Source organism: Papaver somniferum, chromosome 1 (assembly GCF_003573695.1).
Source record: "Papaver somniferum cultivar HN1 chromosome 1, ASM357369v1, whole genome shotgun sequence".
NCBI lineage: Eukaryota > Viridiplantae > Streptophyta > Magnoliopsida > Ranunculales > Papaveraceae > Papaver > Papaver somniferum.
The window spans coordinates 89,169,327-89,188,888 of NC_039358.1; the positions used below are offsets into that span (position 1 = coordinate 89,169,327).

At 34.9% G+C, this 19,562-nt stretch overlaps 1 protein-coding gene across 1 annotated transcript; it reads left to right on the top strand.

Moving 5' to 3' along the window:
• The first annotated feature begins 9,438 nt into the window (after positions 1–9,438).
• Positions 9,439–18,810, top strand: LOC113347313. Its single transcript, XM_026590943.1, has 3 exons — positions 9,439–9,714; positions 9,880–11,226; positions 18,448–18,810. Exons 1-3 carry the CDS (start codon positions 9,439–9,441, stop codon positions 18,808–18,810), a joined length of 1,986 nt encoding a protein of 661 aa, XP_026446728.1.
• Positions 18,811–19,562: the final 752 nt, after the last annotated feature.

A 19,562-nucleotide genomic window follows, 5' to 3' on the forward strand; every position in this document is an offset into this window, starting at 1 on the left:
TGTGTTTGGATCAAGAAAGGTTGCATCTGCAGCTCAGTTTTGGAGACAACTAGTGCTGAATTCAAGTTGAGTTGTTGGCTGGGACAGTGAAGATGGAGAGTGGCAGTGAACTGAACTGCAGATGATGCTGGCTGGAGGCAGTTCAGGTGTTGATAGTGGTGGTTATGAATTCAGAGATGGGATTGATATGCAATGGAAGAAACGGTGAGGGTATGCTAGTTGTATGCCAAGCTCTCGTGTAGGTTTACAAGGAGAACTGCAGTTTGCTTGAACTATGAAGTGTTGGTGTTATTTGCACTACACTTGGACCGAACTGTGAATGTTAAGTGAAATGGAATTGATGCAGGTGGTGATGGACCTGAAGTAGGGGCAGTGAGCAGTGGATGCTCTCATTTGTCACAGGGAATCAAGGCTCATAAACGCAGTGATTTGTGGTCAGAGTTTAAGCTCAGTTGGTTCATGGGTGATGAGATGCAGTTACTAGAACTGCAATGCTGGGATAAAGCAGGTTGCAACTGAATTGGTTTGAAATGCAGAATGGGTTGGAACTGGTGCTTGAGAAGATGTAGGTGGTGTTGATAACAGTTCGCAGTGGTTGGAATTGAGCAAGGAAAGAATCCGAAAAGGTGAAGTTAATGTTTGCAGGAGGTAATGATAGTGCAGTTGACAACAAGATGCGGATGTAGTTGCTGCCATTGAGAATTGCAATAGGTTTGAACTGGTGAGTCTGCGAGAAGTAAATGTGCTAGGCAGAAGGAGTTTGGTACTGTATGGCTGTGACAATGGGACCTGCAGGTGCACTGGTGATCTTCAATGAGCTGAACTAAAGAGGGAAGCACAGTTTGAATGATAGAAATTGCAGGTGATGGGTGCATATGACTAGTTGGAATGATATGCAGTGCAAGAGATTGCAACTGATTTAGGTGGTGTTCAAGAGAGGAAGATAGTGGTTTATGCAATGGTGTTAGCTTGCTGCAGGAGATGCGGCGGACAAGTTTGTGGTAGTTGTATGGACTGAGCTGAGAATAAAACTGGTGAGATGCAGCTGCAATGGTTGTACAAGGCAGAAGCTGAAATAAAGTTAGTAATTGCAGCTGTAGGGAATGATGTTGAGCAGAATAAGGCACTGGTGCTATAAATGAATGATTCAAGGGATGAAGAGATGATGAACACAAAAAGAAATTTAGTTGTTGATTGCTAAAGCTACAGGTCTTGACGCTACCACAGGACATGGAAGACAGGGGTTATAGTGCTGGCAAAGTTGAATTCAAGTGAAGTAATGGATGTGTATGAACTGAGTTGCACTGACGGATGGATTGCGTGAATGAATATGATGTGTATGGAAGTTGTACTGGTCTTGGTATTGCGACTGAAGTTGGTTGAATGGGTCAGTGTGGCTGAAGTGTTGAGTTGGTGGTAGTGAATTGCTACAGTATCAGATGGGGTTGGCCTGCAGTGAAATTGCAGGTGGTGCAGTTTGAATGATACTGCAGCTGCAGTTGGTGATGGAAGTGGTATTGCATATAGTTAGTCATGCTGTTCAGGAATGTAGTTTGGACATGACTAGAGCTTGAACATCTAGGTCTGACCGGTTTTGACCAAGTTTGACCTGCGATTTTGATGGGCTTAACCCAGGCAGAGATGGACCGTTGGCTTGGTCTTCTCACACAAGGTCAAGTGAAAGATATAAAAGAGCCGATACTTCTCATTATAATGATCTTTTGCTTCTACTTTTGTTCTAAGGTTTAGAAAGATGAAAGCCTTTCTTTTTCTTCTTATTATGAACTCCATGAACATGAGCTAGAGTTTTATTATTGGTTTAAGGTTTGAGTTGGATTTCATTTAACATGATTCTTTGATTCAATATATTAGTTTTGTCTCATATTTATCGTTCATGATTCTCTGAAAATATAGTTGCATGATTGATGTATTGCAACATGATTTGAGTATTTGTTTTGTCAAGTTGCAAATTGGTAGAACTCATATCCATATCTATAGCTAGTTTAGGATTAATCATCGAGCGATAATCCTTGAACACAAGTAGCATAAATATGATTGTAGGTTATAGTGATATATCCTTGTAATCATATGAGAATAGTGACCTTTGTTCAAATTGTTTTCGCAATGTATTTCAATTGCAATGATTAGCCTAATTACATGAATCTTAATGCTCCATGGGAATTGAACTTGATTAGCGCTAGGCGTTAGGTTATTCTTTTGGTAGAATTCATACTTGCATCGTTTTACATGTTTATGTGATGATAAGAGGAAATTGCGGGATATTCTTTCAACAAAGTATCTTAGGGATTTTGATAATGAGAGATTAACTATCAATTCTAGTTATTAAGGCAAGAACGTGTTAGTGAATGAAAATGAAATCCTTGACCAATACTTTCACATCCTTGATTTGCGTGTTTACTTTTCATTGTTTTGCTTTTAATTTAGTTTATATAAAATCAGAAAACCCCCATTGTTTTATATAGGAAACCATAACATATTGACAACCTAAGTCCTCTTTGTGGGAACGATCCTTTCTTTCCCTTGTTATATTTTATATTTTGAGTAGTGAGAAATTGTAATTTATTTTTGACGCCTGCGACAGCGATCAACAACCATCACACTTACTGGGAGAAATGTATCTACTATTCTTACAATATAAATAAGTTTTCGAATCCACGATTGAACAACCAACAGTCAATCACACAACAATTTCGATCAACAAGAAATTATCTCTCAATCGATCAGAACTTATCTGAACTCAACAGTTCATCAACTTGCAGAAATATCCAACACATCCACAATCGATCATCATTGATCTCACGCACTTCTCAGCTTCCCTCATACATATCGACCCACATCCCTCTTTGTGACTGAATGGACTCTAGAACGTCCATTGTCTTGGTTTAGGCCGGAGTCCTACAAGTTGATCTCTTGAACTCAAAGCAGTCTCGTGCAGTGCATTTGTTTGAAAAGGTTTAAGCAATTTGCTCGGTCGAGGAGTCCCCGTCCGCACGGTCGTCTCTTTACTTTCCTAAAATACCAGCAAATAAACCCTAAATCTGAAACCCAGAACATTTTCATGAAAAAGTATTATCTTTACAAACACCGTTGTACAAATATGTTATCTCAAAGTAGCATCCAATCTCAACTCAAGGATGCAATCAACAAGTAGTGGACCTAACCTATCAAGACCAATAAGAAGAATCATCGGTTCTGCTCAAGTAGCTTCTGGAGATGCTGATGAATATACTTATAGCTTGCTAGCAAAAATCATGTTAAAAAAAGCTTTGGATCATGAAGATGTGAAAAAACAAATCAATGCTCCTAGGAGAAGCTACAGGTGATATGAGATTATCACAAAATGAACAAATATTTTCCTTTTTTCGCCTCCAACAAAAAGAATTTTATGATGGGGTTCGTGTAAAACTTGGGATATTATGGGTCATTTGATGTCCCTGATATAGTATGATCCTAACATATCAATCAAGGATCAAAAATTTGAGCAGCGTACCTGGAGTGTAAAGCTAAGAAATCTAGGGAATGTCATCCTGAATGAGAAGTTAATCATTGATATTTGTAAGGATATTGGTAAAACAGGTTGTACCAGAAGGAAGAAAAATATTGCCAAGAGGTAGTGTGACTAATACTGCATATGTTGATGTAAAACTCAAATAACCTTTAAGAAGAGGATGGTGGATTGATACACCTAATGATCAAAAAGTTTGGGTCATTTACCATTTCGAAATGTAACCATACAAGATCTGCAAAGAGTATTTGGTGGTAGACCATGTAGATGCTGCTTGTAAATGGCTAGCACAAGAATAAAATTTTGAGGCGATGACTGACCAGGAATATGTTGTGTGGAGTCAAACTGAGGAGGCAAAATTTTCATGCCTTCCTATATAACAAATACGTGTGCCGATATAATGAAAGATGGTGTTGAAATTGAAGGGGGTGTTATTAGTAATCCTACATTAAATGCGTATTCCTCTAACACTGAAGATGAATCGATAACTGAATTAAAGATAGATGATGCCGATATGAGGAAGAGCAAGAGAACAAGAGAAAAATGCTCATCATTCAGTCATATACCATATAAACTCATTTCAATCAATACCCATCATAATCTTATATACCAAACTGCGATTAATGGGTCTGAGGAAACAATTTATTATAGTGATCTTCCTGTGGAAAATAGAATGGAATACCAGCACAATCATGATATGGAAAACTGTACAAAAGCATTTGGTGGCTCAGATTCTGAACCCAAGGAGATGCCTACACAGAATCGTTATGGAAATCCTGCTACCTATCATCAGGTTTTTATTTGAAATCCTAATTTAACCTGGCCAAATTGGGGTATACCTATTTTGTTCCCAAACATAATAGTGGGTTAAGGGGTGTCTAATATGTGAAAAGTTACCTAGTTACCCTTCCCCTAATAATAACCAAACCTACCCCTTTTTGGTTTTAGATCGAAACCTTATTAATTTCTTTCCTTCTCCTTCATCATCAATTTAATGATCAATTTCTTTCTCCTACTCTATATTTCATTGTTTTCAAATGAAAAAATATTGTGGATTATGCTTTTTTTTATTGTCGATTAATCCTTCAAACTCATTCTAGTACTTTGTTTTGTTATTTGAATGACAAATTAGATCAGAAAATTTGAAATTGTATAAAATTTCAACATGCCATAACAATTATATATCCTTTATACCATATATTCGTAGTATCGGGTGATATCTGTACATATCGAATACAAACTGATGTGACAAAAATACGATCTATATCGACATATACATATTGTATTCTTCGTTGGTAGATTTTCTTGTCTATTAAAAGTTCTATTTCTTTTGTTTTTTCTTTGTTCTCTTGTTGTTTTTAAGGGCTTTGGCTCGCTTTTAGTTGTATGCGCCTGCACACGGCTTGTGTGTTTTTAATATATTTTCTATTGACCGATCAAAAAAAAAAAACGATCTATATCGACATATACGTATTGGATTCTCGTAGATACATATAAATTGAGAACCTTAGATCAATATTTAAGGGATGCAGATACGATACGACAAACTATGGTTTGTTAGAATTTTACCACAAATCAGCAATATATTAGAGTACTAAAAGATAAGGTCACGCGATTAGTCAAGCGAAAAGTCAATCTTAGTCAACTGATTTTTCAATCCTCATTTTTGATTTAATCTGATTTCATCCTCTTCAATCTTATCTTCTAGTTGTTTTTCTGTCTGAAATCTTTACTGATCGAATTTATTATGCTTTAAATTTGTCTGATTTCCCCTCTTTTTTTGCCCTAATTTTTCCATTTGTTGTTTTTTCCCTTTCTTTACTGTTTCTTTTCCTTTAATGATTCTGTTTGTCTCTCTTTAATGGCAGATTATCCTCAGTAATCCCTCTTTTCCCATTCATCAGTGTTTCAGCTATGTCCCATTACATCAATTGGATTGATTTAAGTTGGCTTCTCAACAGTTGGCATCTATCAAGTTGGCTTTGTTTCATGGCAGTGGTGCAGCGGTACGTGTTCGATCTAATCTTCAAGATAACTTTTACCTGGGTTTATCAGATTGGGTATCTAAACTTTTCTCTCGAGCATCTTTATCCTTTTACTCTTCAGGATAACTTCACTTTTTATACATTCTCTTATTGCAACACTTTTCATCCCTATATTCATATTCAACAAACCTATGTTTCCTCCTTTAAGACACCTCTTGCTGAAAATGTTTATAAATTCCATCATCGTCTCAGTATCTTTCATACCCTTCGGTTTGTGTCTAACTCTCTTACCTGCATCATGGTTAGACCCTATCTTAATCTTATTAGTCAACAAATGGAGGATGCATCTTTATCTGATGAACCTATTCGAAGGAAGGTTATCTCTCACTCTAATTCTGCAATCCTTGTTGGTATTAGGGATTGGAGATTTGCTTTAGCTGGAAAGTTGTATGCACTGGGTATAATGATATGGCAGGATGCGGAGAGAGTTGCAAGAGCTATTTGGCCTCATCTTAGAAGAAATAATCAATGGTATGTGCAAGTTCGATCTCTTGACCCTAATATTTTTAGTATCAAATTTCAAAACCCTTCTGACAAAGATTCTATTTTATTCGGAGGAGCTTGGAACCTAGATGGTCATTTAATTGTCCTTAAAGACTGGAATCTAACTATAGACTTTCGTGATCTGGATTTTACCGTTGCTCTTTATTGGCTTGTGTTTAAGAATCTGTTACCTGAGTTTTCTTACCCTGAGATTCTTAGAATTCTTGGTAACATTGTTGGTGAAACTAGATTGGTAGAACCAGATGGTATAAATCCTCCTACTTCTAACAAATACAGAGCTTTGGTTATGATTGACGTTAGAACTCCGTTAATCTCTGACATTTATGCTGCAAGTGTTGCGGGTGTTACTAGATGAGTGGGTTATTTTTATGAAAAGCAACCTTATCATTTATGTTAGGAATGCAAAGTTGTTGATCATTCAGATGCTGATTGTGAAGAGATGAAAGCTCGGAGGTTACAAATGGAAGAAACTGTTAGAAATTTTGGCTTTGTTGAACCTATTCTTCCTCAAGTTAGAGATCCTCAAGAGGAATCTCAGTTGTTCCTTCAACATGGTTCTGCTCGTCGTTCTAGACTCAGACAACCTTCTCAGACAGAATCTGGACCTCTTGATGGTATGCACATCTCTTATTTTACTGCCACTGATAATGATGCTGCTTCGTCTTGTTCTTCTGTATCTCAAGGTGAATCTCAGAGTGTTCTTAGTGCTATGGAAGACACTAGTTGTAAAAAGAAGAGAACTAGACAGTGTCCTAATCTTGTGATTGTTGATCCGCCTCAGTCCGATAACATGGTTCAAGATCCTGCTGAAAGTCAAGAATCCAATGCTGAGGCTAATGTTTGGGACATAACTGCTGAGGCTTTACAAACTCAGATTCGCACTGCTGCTTGGTTCAGGTCTATATCTCTAGTCTTTTTTTTATCTTTATTTTAGTTTTTTCTCTCTTATAACTTCTTTTATTTGGTTTCCCGTTTCTTGGTTTTTTTACACTCTTTTTCTTCTTTTCTTTTGGTTTGCTATTATGAAAATTTTCTCGTGGAACTGCCAAGGTTTTAACAACCCTCATACTAGAGACTATTTTAAATTTTGCTTGACTATTTTAAATTTTGCTTGACTCATTATGAAACTGACATTTTTTTCATCTCTGAAACCAAGTCTCAGGCTGCCAAGATGCATATGTACTTATCTCATACTAAATATCCGAATTATTGGTTTCATCCTTCTATAGGGCTCTCTGGAGGTATTGCTTTTTCTTGGAAAAATGATATTGATTTACAACTTATGCACACTACTCATAATACTATTCATGCCATTATTACCTCTCATAATCATAAACCTGATATCCTTCTTACTTGTATGTACTGTGACAATTATTCTGCTGATAATCAGGATCAATGGCAGTATTTATTAGACATGAGTCATAATGTTAACATTCCTTGGGTGTTAATCGGTGATTTGAATTTCACAATGACTGATTTTGAGACTAACAGTAATCATCCTTCAACCAATTATCATTCTAGACATATTAGAGATATTGTCAACCAATTAGGTCTTATTGACATAGGTTATCATGGTTCTGATTATACTTGGTCAAATCATAGAGCAGGCAATGATCATACTTCTGTTAGACTGTACAGAGCTCTTGTGAACTCCCTTTGGATTGCTAGTTACGATACGGCTCATCTCCAACACATTGTACCTCTTGCATCTGATCACAGCCCTATTTTGTTGCATTCCATGCCTGATTCTATTAGATCATCTCCATTTAAACTTTATAAATGCTGGTTTCAAGTGTCGTCTTTCTCAACTACTATTCACAACAGTTGGACTCAATCCTTTCAAGGGTCTCCTCCTTATCAGTTCTCTTGTAAACTTAAATTTACTAGAACTGAGCTGCAGAAATGGAAAAAAGTCTCTTTTGGTAATATTGAAGCTCAAATTCATTCTCTTCATCAAAAACTTCAACTTTGTCATGACAAAAATATGTCGATTACTCATCCTGATGTTCTGCAATTAAATTCTTCTCTTCAACAATGGTTAAGAATTCAAAAAAAAAATTGTATGCAGCAAGCATGTGCACATATTTCTGAGGCTAGCAGAAATACAAGTTATTTTCATACAATGGCTAATTTTAATAAGAGGAAATCTAATATCCAGGAAATTAAAGGTCCTCTTGATATTTGGTATGATACTAAACCAGAAATTGAAGACATCTTTCTTAAGCATTTTTCAACAATCACTACTACTACGGATCCTCTTCAAAACAGGGAAATCTTGAATAACTATTCCCCTTGTGTTTCATATGCTGAAAATTTAAGTCTTATTGTTGTTCCAGATATTGCAGAAATCAAAGAGGTTGTTTTCCGTATGAGACCTTGGGCTTCTCTAAGCAACGATGGGTTCCAAGCTGCTTTTTATCAGCATTATTGGGACACTGTTGGTTTAGAGGTAACTGCTGTGGTTCAACATTTTTTTACTACTCATCATATGCTTAAAACCTTACACCATACATACCAAGTTTTAATTCCTAAAATCCCTTACCCTCAGACCCCAGCAGATTATCGGCACATCAGTCTTTGTAATGTCAGTTACAAAGTCATCTCAAAATTTTTATCCAATTGTTTGAAAGTCATTTTACCAAAAATCATTTCCCCTACTCAGACTGCTTATGTACATGGCCGACATATTTATGACAATGTAATCATCGCTCATGAACTTCTTCATACAATGAAAACAAAGAAAAACAAAGAAGTTTTAGTGGGATTGAAACTAGACATGTCGAAAGCTTTCGACAGATTAGAATGACCTTTTTTACTGTCCATTTTATCTCGTCTTGGTTTTCATGCTGATTGGATTAAAATGATAGAGCAGTGCATTTCCACTACAAATATCTCCTTGTTGATTAATGGATCTCCTAGTGCCACTTTTTCTCCTTCAAGAGGTGTTCGTCAGGGGGACCCCTTGTCCCCATATCTTTTTCTCTTTGTTATGGAGGCTTTATCTATATTTCTGCAACAACATGTTGATTCTGGTCATCTAAGAGGTATTCAAATTAACAAGCATTGTCCTGCTATTAACCATCTGTTTTTTGCAGATGACTGTTTGTTATTTTTTTCAAGCTTCTCCAACTCATATGCGGCATCTTCAACATCTTCTTACTTCTTTTGGTCAAGCATCAGGTCAAGTCATCAACATGCAAAAAATCAACAATATTCTTTAGTAAGCATTCTCCTCCTGCTCATAAGAACAACATCATTAATATTTTGCAAATGAAATGTATGGGCCTTGGTGAAAAGTATTTGGGAATACCTCTTCTTATGCACATATCAAGACAGAAAAATTGTCAAGGTATCTTAGATAACATGAATTCTAGACTGCGGGGTTGGCATAGCAAATTGATTCCTCAAGAAGGTAGAACAACTCAACTTAATTCTGTTCTTAGTACTATGGATATGTATCAGATGCAAGTTTTCAAATTACCTGATACAACTATTGCTCACATGAATAAGATTCAAAGACAGTATTGGTGGCATAATTTTACCAATCATAAGTCTCCCCGTGTTATTTCTTGGGACAATGTCAATTTGCCTAAAAAGCTTGGGGGCCTAGGTTTGAAGAATCTTAAGAACTATAACTCAGTTTTTTTGGCGAAGTTAGCTTGGAATCTGTTGCATAACCAGGATGCTTTATGTTCTAGTATTTTAAAAGGAAAGTATTTTCCTTTTCATGATTTACGTTATCATCCTCCTCCTCTTGAAAATAATGGTAGTTGGATTTGACAGACTATTGTTTATGGTCTTCAGATTGTTCTTAAACATGCAAAATTGAAAATTGGTAATGGTACAACAATCAACATCTGGACCCATAACTGGATTCCAGATTTAAATGCTCATCTTCAAGACTGGTATGATTTTCATCTCAGTAATTATCAGTGGGTTTCTCAGCTTATTGATACTTCTTCTTCACAGTGGAATGTCCCTTTACTCAGACAATTATTTACTTCTTCTCAAGTTGATTCGATCCTTACAATTCCAATTCAGTTAGATCAACAAGACTCTCTGAAATGGCCTCTCACTGCTGCTGGTATTTTCACAACTAAATCTACTTATCATCATCTTTGTGAAAGTCAACACAGTGTTGCTGTCGCTACTACCTTGTCGACAAAATTCTGGCTGAAGTTCCGGAAGTTGCAGATTCCTTATAAGTTTCAACCGTTTCTCTGGAAGATTTTTCAGAATTACCTACCTGTCAAGACTAAGTTGTTTCATCAGAATATAATTACATCTTCAGATTGTGTTCTCTGCAACAACAATCAGCTTGAAAGTGTGGATCATCTAATGTATTATTGCCCTTTCACTGCTGCCATTTGGAGACATTTCATTCCTCAGATGTATCAAGATTTAAGTCAGCATCAACATTTTATTGACTGGATTCGAAATTGGCAATCTCCTGACTCTGAAATCAGCATTTACCACTCATCTAAGATCATCCACATCATTGCTTGCATGCTACACACTATTTGGAAACATAGATGCCAAGTTATTTTTAATAATGCTACTCCTAACATTACTGTAGTCATCCGTAGCATTACAAATTACTTGCATTTCCATCATCTCACATTATCTGACAATACTGTCATTCCTGTTAGAAATAACCTTAGACTTGATTTTCCTTGGCAGCCTCCTCCTCCTGGTTTTTTGAAGATTAATATAGATGCCTCATTTCATCCTAATTTTAATTTAGCTGGAATTGGTATCCTAATTCGAGATCATGCAGGACGCTTTGTGGCATCAAAAGGAGTCTGGAAGAGGACTCACAGTGCATTTCAAGCAGAGGCATGGGCTCTGGTTGAAGGTATGAATCTAGCTCTGTCCCATGGATGGCATCAAGTTATCTTTGAATCAGATAACTTAATAATGTGTAGGTTTGTTCAACAACAACATCCTCCTCCTCCTTGGAGGAGTTTACCTCTTTTGAAGAGTTGTATAAATATGTGTAATAATAGTTCTCTAGCTTGGTCTTGTAATCATGTTTATAGGTGTTGTAATAAAGCAGCTGATGCTTTAGCAAAAGCTGTTAGAAGGTTGTATCTGAATGAGGAATGGTGGTATCACCCACGTGACATGTTAATTCCTCATTTAAACTCTGATGTAAATTTTCCTCATGTTTAATAATATTACTCCTTTGTTCAAAAAAAAAAAAAAAAACTATGGTTTGTTCCTCTTTCTGGGTGTGCGCAGAATGGTCCATGTGAAAATGATACTCATGCAAAGAATTATATATTGCAATATTCTTCTTCAGTTAAAACTTGGAACCGGTCCAAATCGATATAGTACTTGAGCTTGCTGTAAGAATTATATATTGCAATATTCTTCTTCAGTTAAAACTTGGAACCGGTCCAAATCGATATAGTACTTGAGCTTGCTGTGTAGTGTGTACTGTAGTTTTGTCTTTGGGCACAAGGATTTCAAATTTCTTGTTTGAAAATCTGAAAGAATACAGAGAATCTCGAAGAGAACAAGACAACCCAAAAATAAGAAAACACAGAGAGAGTCAACATTTAAAGTACATAGATTCTCTTCATTGATAGAGTGGCCGACAATGGCAGAGTTCGGTTTTCAAAAATACTATACAGTCTCGCTAAAATTAAGAAAAAACATAAACTGGTTTTAGGGAGGAACAGATCACAACTTCAATGTGTAATTATTTTCTATTGCTTTGCTCTAGAGTTTGGGATCCATAGCCAACTGATTGTGCACAATGCACTAAACGACCCAAGAAATGCCCTTGTTTCTTGAATCATCTTTAGAATCCTATAGAGTTGTACTTGTTGATGAAATAAAAAAATGAACAAAGTTGTACTTTGTAATGTCCTTTGTATCTCAACTTGGTCAATTGATAGATTTTGTCTGACAATGTATATGGATCGATTTGAGGCAAATGACATGCAAAGTTATAAGCTCCGTTGAGCCATGAAAAAAGTGATTGATTAGTCTATGATGCTGTAAGAGCTAAGCACTACTGCTACCCTTACTAGTTTAGTATTGTCATTTCATATGCATGGCCGCATCCCGCATGGGGCACCTTTTTGCCTTTGTTGTTTTCCTATGGTTTCAACTATTATCTTGTGGAGAACAAAACAGTGTGCATTACACGTGACTCTACCTATATTTTTTGTTTTCTGCAATTACTGATTGTGTACTTGAACAGTTGAGCACTTGAACTCTCACAGTTTAATAAGCATACAGATCTGTACGGATACCTACTGTAGTTTTGAATATTGATTCCATTACAAAAACAAAAATGAGGTAATACACACACCACACCAGCCTCGATTCTGTTCACAGTGGATCATCTTTAAAATAACTCTGGGAACATTTATATGTGCTTGCGGTGGAGATTGTTATTTGTTTGTTATTACACGAATGTTGGCTCAATTGGGATGGAGTGGTGGCCGAGCCCGAGCAAGATGGAATCGATGTTGAAAAATACATTGCTCTTTTCCAATGATAAATGAGATTTTTTGTTGATTTCATTTGAAAGGAATACATATTTTTACAAAGTATGAGGAATGTCACTCCAATATTGTTTCATATTTTTCTCCGAGACGTGCAAAAACACTTGTGGATTAAATCCAGAAGCATGAATGCATAACAGTGAAATTAGTGGTTCATGGCATTCGGATACAAATACAGACTAATAATACTAGTAGTTCGTGGCTTTCAGATACAGACCCGACATTCCTTATAAAGATTTGTCATTCTTAATTTTGGGACTTTAATTGTGTCCTTATTGGTTGGTATTTGGACTCCCACCATTGGCCACCAATTTTACTTCCTAAACTTTTTGGTATGGTTTTCTTCAATAAGTCTAAGATCCAAACATACAACGAAAACAAAAAAAGTCGAACTCTCACATGGGATGCTGGGTCATGGTTGTTCAGGTAGGACCTATCCTTCCTATGTGGAGTTTACTATTTCCCTATTATAAAAATCGGTTGTTGTGATGTTCTTTTTGTATGTCTATCAATGTTGTTTTTTGTTTGATTTTTTTTAATTTATTTTTTATTAACCTTTGTAAACACTAGTGGATAAAAAATCTAATCAATTTATTATGTGTCAATTGTTTCATTGAGACATGAATAAATAATTCGACAAATAAAATTTTAATCATCCATAAAAAATAACCATGATAAATCTTTAAAAAAAATCCAAATCTTAAATGAATTGGAGATTAAATAAGATTTTTTTAATTTTAACAAGATCATATTTTCATTACAAGATTTATGAACTAGTAAACATAAGCATCGTTAATAATGATCGAAAAGGATAAAATTGTGTCGATATTACTTAGTACGATGACAAGGTTATCGAGTAATAATACCAATGACACGAGTTCACAATTTTTCACAATCATATTATTTGTCGACCAAAAAAAAAAAGATTCTTAAATTTTTTTCATAAAATTTCTCTAAGAAATACCAATCAACCTTTCTTATCTTTTCTTGTATATTTGATGGATTTAGCAAGGAAATGTGATTTCACATTGTTTCCACAAGCTCCAATGAGTAGGGCTGCACAAGACCCGCCCACGATACCCAAACCCACCCGTACCCGCTAAATTCGTGGGTTTTTAGTCCATACCCGTCCGCTGTGGGTGCGGGGTTGGTTATGAAAAAAACCGTTGTTTGTGGGTGCGAGGTTGGTTTAAGCTAATACCCGCCCATACCCGCCCAAAAAACCCGCAAATTATATACCATTAGATAAAACTAATCCTAGTCGTCCATTATGAAACCCTAATACTAGTAGATAGGATAACTGATAACCCTCATTCACTTTCTACACTCTTCTCTCTGTTCGGCCTCTCCTCTTCTTCCTCCTCAGTTCTTCTTCGTCACCTACGAACGACAATTACCAGAAATCATCACCAGAAATCGACAACAACAACTTCGAATCTTCACCAGAAATCGACAACAATCGAAAAATCAACAGATTCAACACTTAATCTTCATCTGTGAACTTCCTAGGTATGAATATTTTGGAGGTTTTGGTTTTTTTCTCACTTAATCAAGGAGAATAGAAGTTACTCTAAATACTTGAATATAAAGCGGGTTTAAACCCGTTTAAACCCATATCCGCCCAACCCGTAGCGGGCGGGTAACAAAATCCGCCCGCTGTTTGTGGGTGCGGGGTTGGTTATGAAAAAAAACCCGTTTATATGTGGGTACGAGGTTGGTTTTAGCTTATACTCGCCCATATCCGCCCATGTGCAGCCCTACCAATGAGTGACCTATAAAGTTCAAAAAAATCATGTATTTTGTACACCTTTCAAAACGTTGATGGAAGTATGCGAATTTTTGTTCAAGACTTTCTTTTAGTTTCATTTTATTTATTACTATGTTTTCCGGAATAAATTTCTAATAGTAACTTTTTTCTAGCCTGGCATGTAGTGTTAGTATTGTGGTATATGAACGAATTTTTTGACTTAATTTTATATTTGATTTTCACCTCATTAGTTAATTTAGTTTGTAGATGATTTTTTTTATGAAACTTTAAAATATGATTAACGTGAATAATTTGTTTGGTATTTAATTGTGAAAAGAAGTAAAAATAATTGTTATGGATTTAGATATTTGGGTGCAGACTGATAGGCGTTTTTATTTAGTTTTGGAGAGAATTATTTATTTGTGAGAAATGTTTTTGTTATAGGTCCGCTATTGTTCTCTTATCTATCAATATTCTACGTCTAATATTAATTAATCCTGGATAGTTTGAGGCATATATGTTTTATTTGAGGCCAACCACTAGAAGATAAAAAAGGATATTTTGAAATAAATAAAAAATCCATTATCCAACTATTTTAGTTAATAGCTAATTTATCCCCGATTAATTACTATTAATTCGATTAATTAACAACTATTTAATTTTGTTAGCTCTGAAATCAGCTAATGTTAATGATCACCAAATATGTTTTTCTTTTGTAAAATCATCAACCAATAACTAGTCGATGTTCATGTTCTCGTAGGACGATTATGGTTGATTGTCATCATTCATGAAGAAAACCTGGAACAGTCGATACTAATTATCGCATGGACCGATTGTAGCTTCAAAAACAAACAGAAAAAAATTAAAATTTCTTTTACCCTGAATCGATCGATTATCTGCTGGTGTTGAAAAACATCAAACATAATTTAAATCCATACTCGAGTTAAGAATGAGTATGATTTCAGATCGAGTATGAAATCATATTCTATTTGAGAAGTCATGCTCATTTTAGGTTCGAGTATAAAATCATGCATACTCGTTTTTTCAAATTGGGTATACAATCATACTCATACTCATCTTCAAGTCGGGTATAAAATTGTTTTCATTTCGAGTATAAAATTTATATTCGAATTAAAATCGAGTATACATCACTCTTCTTTAGAATGAGTATGATTTCATAATCATTATATGATCGAGTGTTAACTGAAAAAAATGGGTTAACTAGAATCGGTCTTTATAAGTGTCCGCATTACCTGATTCTAGGTTGATGTTCTTCGACCACGAAAAACATCAAGAACAATCGGTCGACATGTATGTGAATATCATCCGATTGTTCATAATCTGCTAATATGGACATCTATATCAATGGATTCTGGATAAACCCAGACAACCAAAATTTCAGAAAATTATCAATTTTGAATGAATGAATTCATCAAAAACCTAATTAAGAGGATATGGTTGATAGAAAGTACCTAAGAGAGTAGATTTTAACAGATTTGATTTAAGTTTTTAAGTTTTAATATTCAGGGTAACTTAGTACTTTCACCCTTTTTAGACATCCTTTATCCCTCTCATCTAGGTGGGTGAAGAAATTGATAGGCCTAAAACTAGGGAGGTAATTAATATGATTCTGACAGAAGTTATTCAATATTCAAAAAATACACATTGTAATTCGACTTTCAATTCTTCTTACCGTAAAGTATTTAGTTTTCGGTCGAAACTATCCCTTCTAAGAAATATATATTACTATTTGCTCTTAGTAAATAAAGTAAAATTTTGTTTTAAACCCACACCCATTTTTCTATTTACATCTGGTTCTTCTTTTGTAACTTTGTGATTAATATATATTTTTTTTGATGAAAAGACTTTTATTTATTTATAGAGGTAAGTTTATTGTAGGGATTAAAGGAACTAATCCAAGATTATCCCTTTCCAAAAACAGAAGTTTCTCTATGTTTGATAAAATTTTAGTAGTAAAGAACTTTAAATCCTCAACTCTAGCTTTCTTTGCTGACTTGTCTTCTAAATCTATATTGTTTTTCTTCTAAACTTAAGCTTATATGAAACAAAATTAAAACTTTTAAACTAAATTGGCATTTTCTGATGTTAACTTGAGCCCTCCATGGTTGAGTATCGGGAATTTGTGAACCATTAATATTCACAAGATTTTGGCAGTCGTTGATGATGCAACAGTTACTAAATTTCAGTTCCTTTGCCCAACATAGAGTCTCCATAAAAGCTTTTGCTTCGGCGTTTAATGGAGTAGACTCCATCCACACCCTAATCTACAATTTTTCCATAGACCTGTTGCGTTCATAACAGTAATTGCATATATCATTTCATAGTCAGATTTAAAATGAAGCATCAAAAATAATAAATCAATCAAACTTGTTTTCTTTTTTATTCTTGTCGGTATGGTTCTTATCCTTAGTATAATTAAATGTAGCATTAGTAGAAAAAGAGAATCTAGTTGAAACTGATATTCCAACCTAATAGAATCAACTAGCTTATTTGGGTCAGGCACACCTCCATCAAAGATAACATCATTTATGTATTTTCGAATAGAGCGGATAATAAAGGATACTTTTGAATTAGCATGTTTCAAAACACTATAATTCATCCAACTGACAAACCATTGTTTGATATCATATTAAAACTCTGAATGGGATTAAGAGAAAAAACAAACTAGATGAATCTTGTAAAATGACATTTCACAAAAATATGCATTCAATTTTAAGTTTCATAACTATTACATAATCTGCGGTTAGGAGAAGCTTGTTTTGTTTGTTATGTTTCGAAATTTTATAACCTAAAGGAAGAATGTTTGTTACAAAAACCCATTATAACCTAAAGCTTGTTTGTGATGAGTACGGTATAATAAGTAACATCATTAAACAATCATACATCAAAAACATCAACATTTGAAAAACACTAGATCAAGTCAGAAATTCCATACATTGAAATTAAAATTCACAATTTCTACACTCAATTTATGGAATTTCTGACTTAAAAACAAGCACTATAGTAAACTAACACTTCTACAAATCCTAAATCTTAGCTATGCAAAATACAACAACTTTAGGTGTTGGTTATACGTGGTCGATGATGAATATCAAAAAATACGAAAGTCAATTGAAAAGAGTTAAAATATGCATCTCAAGACCATAGTTGCAAAAAAAATCTTGAGTGGTCAGAAACTGAATTTTTATCCTAGTCAGATGCTTAATTGTCGCAAGCTAAGTTCTGGCTAGCGCATCTACGATATCCACAAGTGAAAGCTTAGCTGCATACTTGAATTTTGTTACCAGAGTTTTTTTTTTTAGCTAATTTGATTACCCGGCTGCTCTTGGCTACATTTTAGAGACATAGCCACGAAAAAAGCCCCAAACTGCTGTTATTATGAGCAAGATTTCAAAATTGCATGACGTGCAAACAGAACAGTCATGATCATCTTTGATTCCACATTCCACCAAACATAAATGATTAGACCAAAATCATGGGATTAATTAAGAAAATTATAAATCTAAAACCCCCAAAACTTAAATCCCCCAAATCCTCGCTTTTGTGAGAGATCTAATACATACCCGGGACCTCCAAGTTCTCGCTCACCTCCTAATTTCAGAGCCAAAGCAACAGAACAGACTACAGAGTATCAAATTGAGATTTTTCTAGCGTGGTTTTTTTCACCTAGGGCTCCGTTGTTGTTTTTACTCCAGAGCCCAGATGTTAAAATTTACAGAAACAATAATAATAAATTCTCTTGTACCAGAATAGGTCGCAAGAGTAGCTCGAAGATCTGAAAGATTTCTTTTCTCTCTTTTTAACTTGTTTTCAACGGTTTATTGTAAACTCAAAATATTCCAACCTTTTTAAGGTCTTCTCTGATTCCGTTTGTTTTCCGTCTCTATTATTCTAATTAGGGTTTTACTTCCATTATATAAAAAATCCCACTTTTCAATCCAAACATTCTAAAGTCAAAAAAAATACCAGAGGAAGAAAAAGAAAACCCCAACTTTTTTTTTACTTTCTTTTGAAGTCTTTCCTCTTTAACAACAACCACCAGAAAGATTTTCCACTTTTCTGAAAACCCATTTATCTTTTTCACAGAATCATCATATTCATCAGTATAAACCCATGGTGTATACTGCTGTGATTGTTGTTTTAGTTTTCATAACAATTTTAGGTGTACTATCAGTAATTGTGGGAAGACTCTGTTCTGGGAAAAGAGTTATAGGTATTGGTGAATATGATTTTGAAAGTTGGGTTGAAAGGAAATGTTCCACTTGTATTGATGGACGAATTGATGTTGCACCAAATCATAATCAACAACAACAACCATCATCTTCTGATCATCATCATATTGCAATTCCAGCTGAAACACCTCCCGAAGAATCAAAGCCATCATCATCAACAACAACAGAGCAAAATCCTAATCAGAATCAACATGCATCAACTTCAACTGATTCTTGACAATGGGTGTTTTCATTTCTATCTGATGTTTCTCTATTTAATTTTCATTTGAAACCGTACTAATGTTAATTATGAAATGAAATCGTTACGTTTCAGTTCTCCTTGTATGGAAAATTCCAGTCTGTTCCTCCGTTAATGTCAGTTTGTTTCAGCTTAAACATGAATTCTACACCGTTTCATGACCACACGTACATCACATTTTTCTGTTTTGATACTCAAACATCACAGCTTCATCAAAATTTGACTGATTTTTCACTTAAATTACGTTCATAACAATGTTTAAGAATTCAATTTCTTTAGTTAAATTTTGTTGTATGTATTGATTTGCAGAATCAGAGTAGCATTGAAAACATTCCCTTTTTAGTTATGAAAAAACCTCAGTACCAGGGTTGAAATGTCCATATCAATTGAGACTTAAACCCAGAATAGCTTTTCCCACTTCCACCATCAGAAAGCAAATAGTGGTCCATCCATTAACACCGTTAGATTCAATGTCATACAACTCTTACCCATTGGATTAACCAAATTTTTCCATTTCGGTCAATGAGAAAGAAACCAGAGATGTTGATTGGTTAGGGTTTTAGTGGGGCCTCCTACATGACCTTATGAAAAGAGTCATGGTTTTGTGAGAATATTACGGTTTTGGTATGAATAGACTTAAATATTCTTGTGTGTGTCGTAGTTTTCGATTTGAAAATCCATGTGAAGATGAACAGCTTTTGTTTGTCTGCAGCGTTAAACAGAAAACAGGG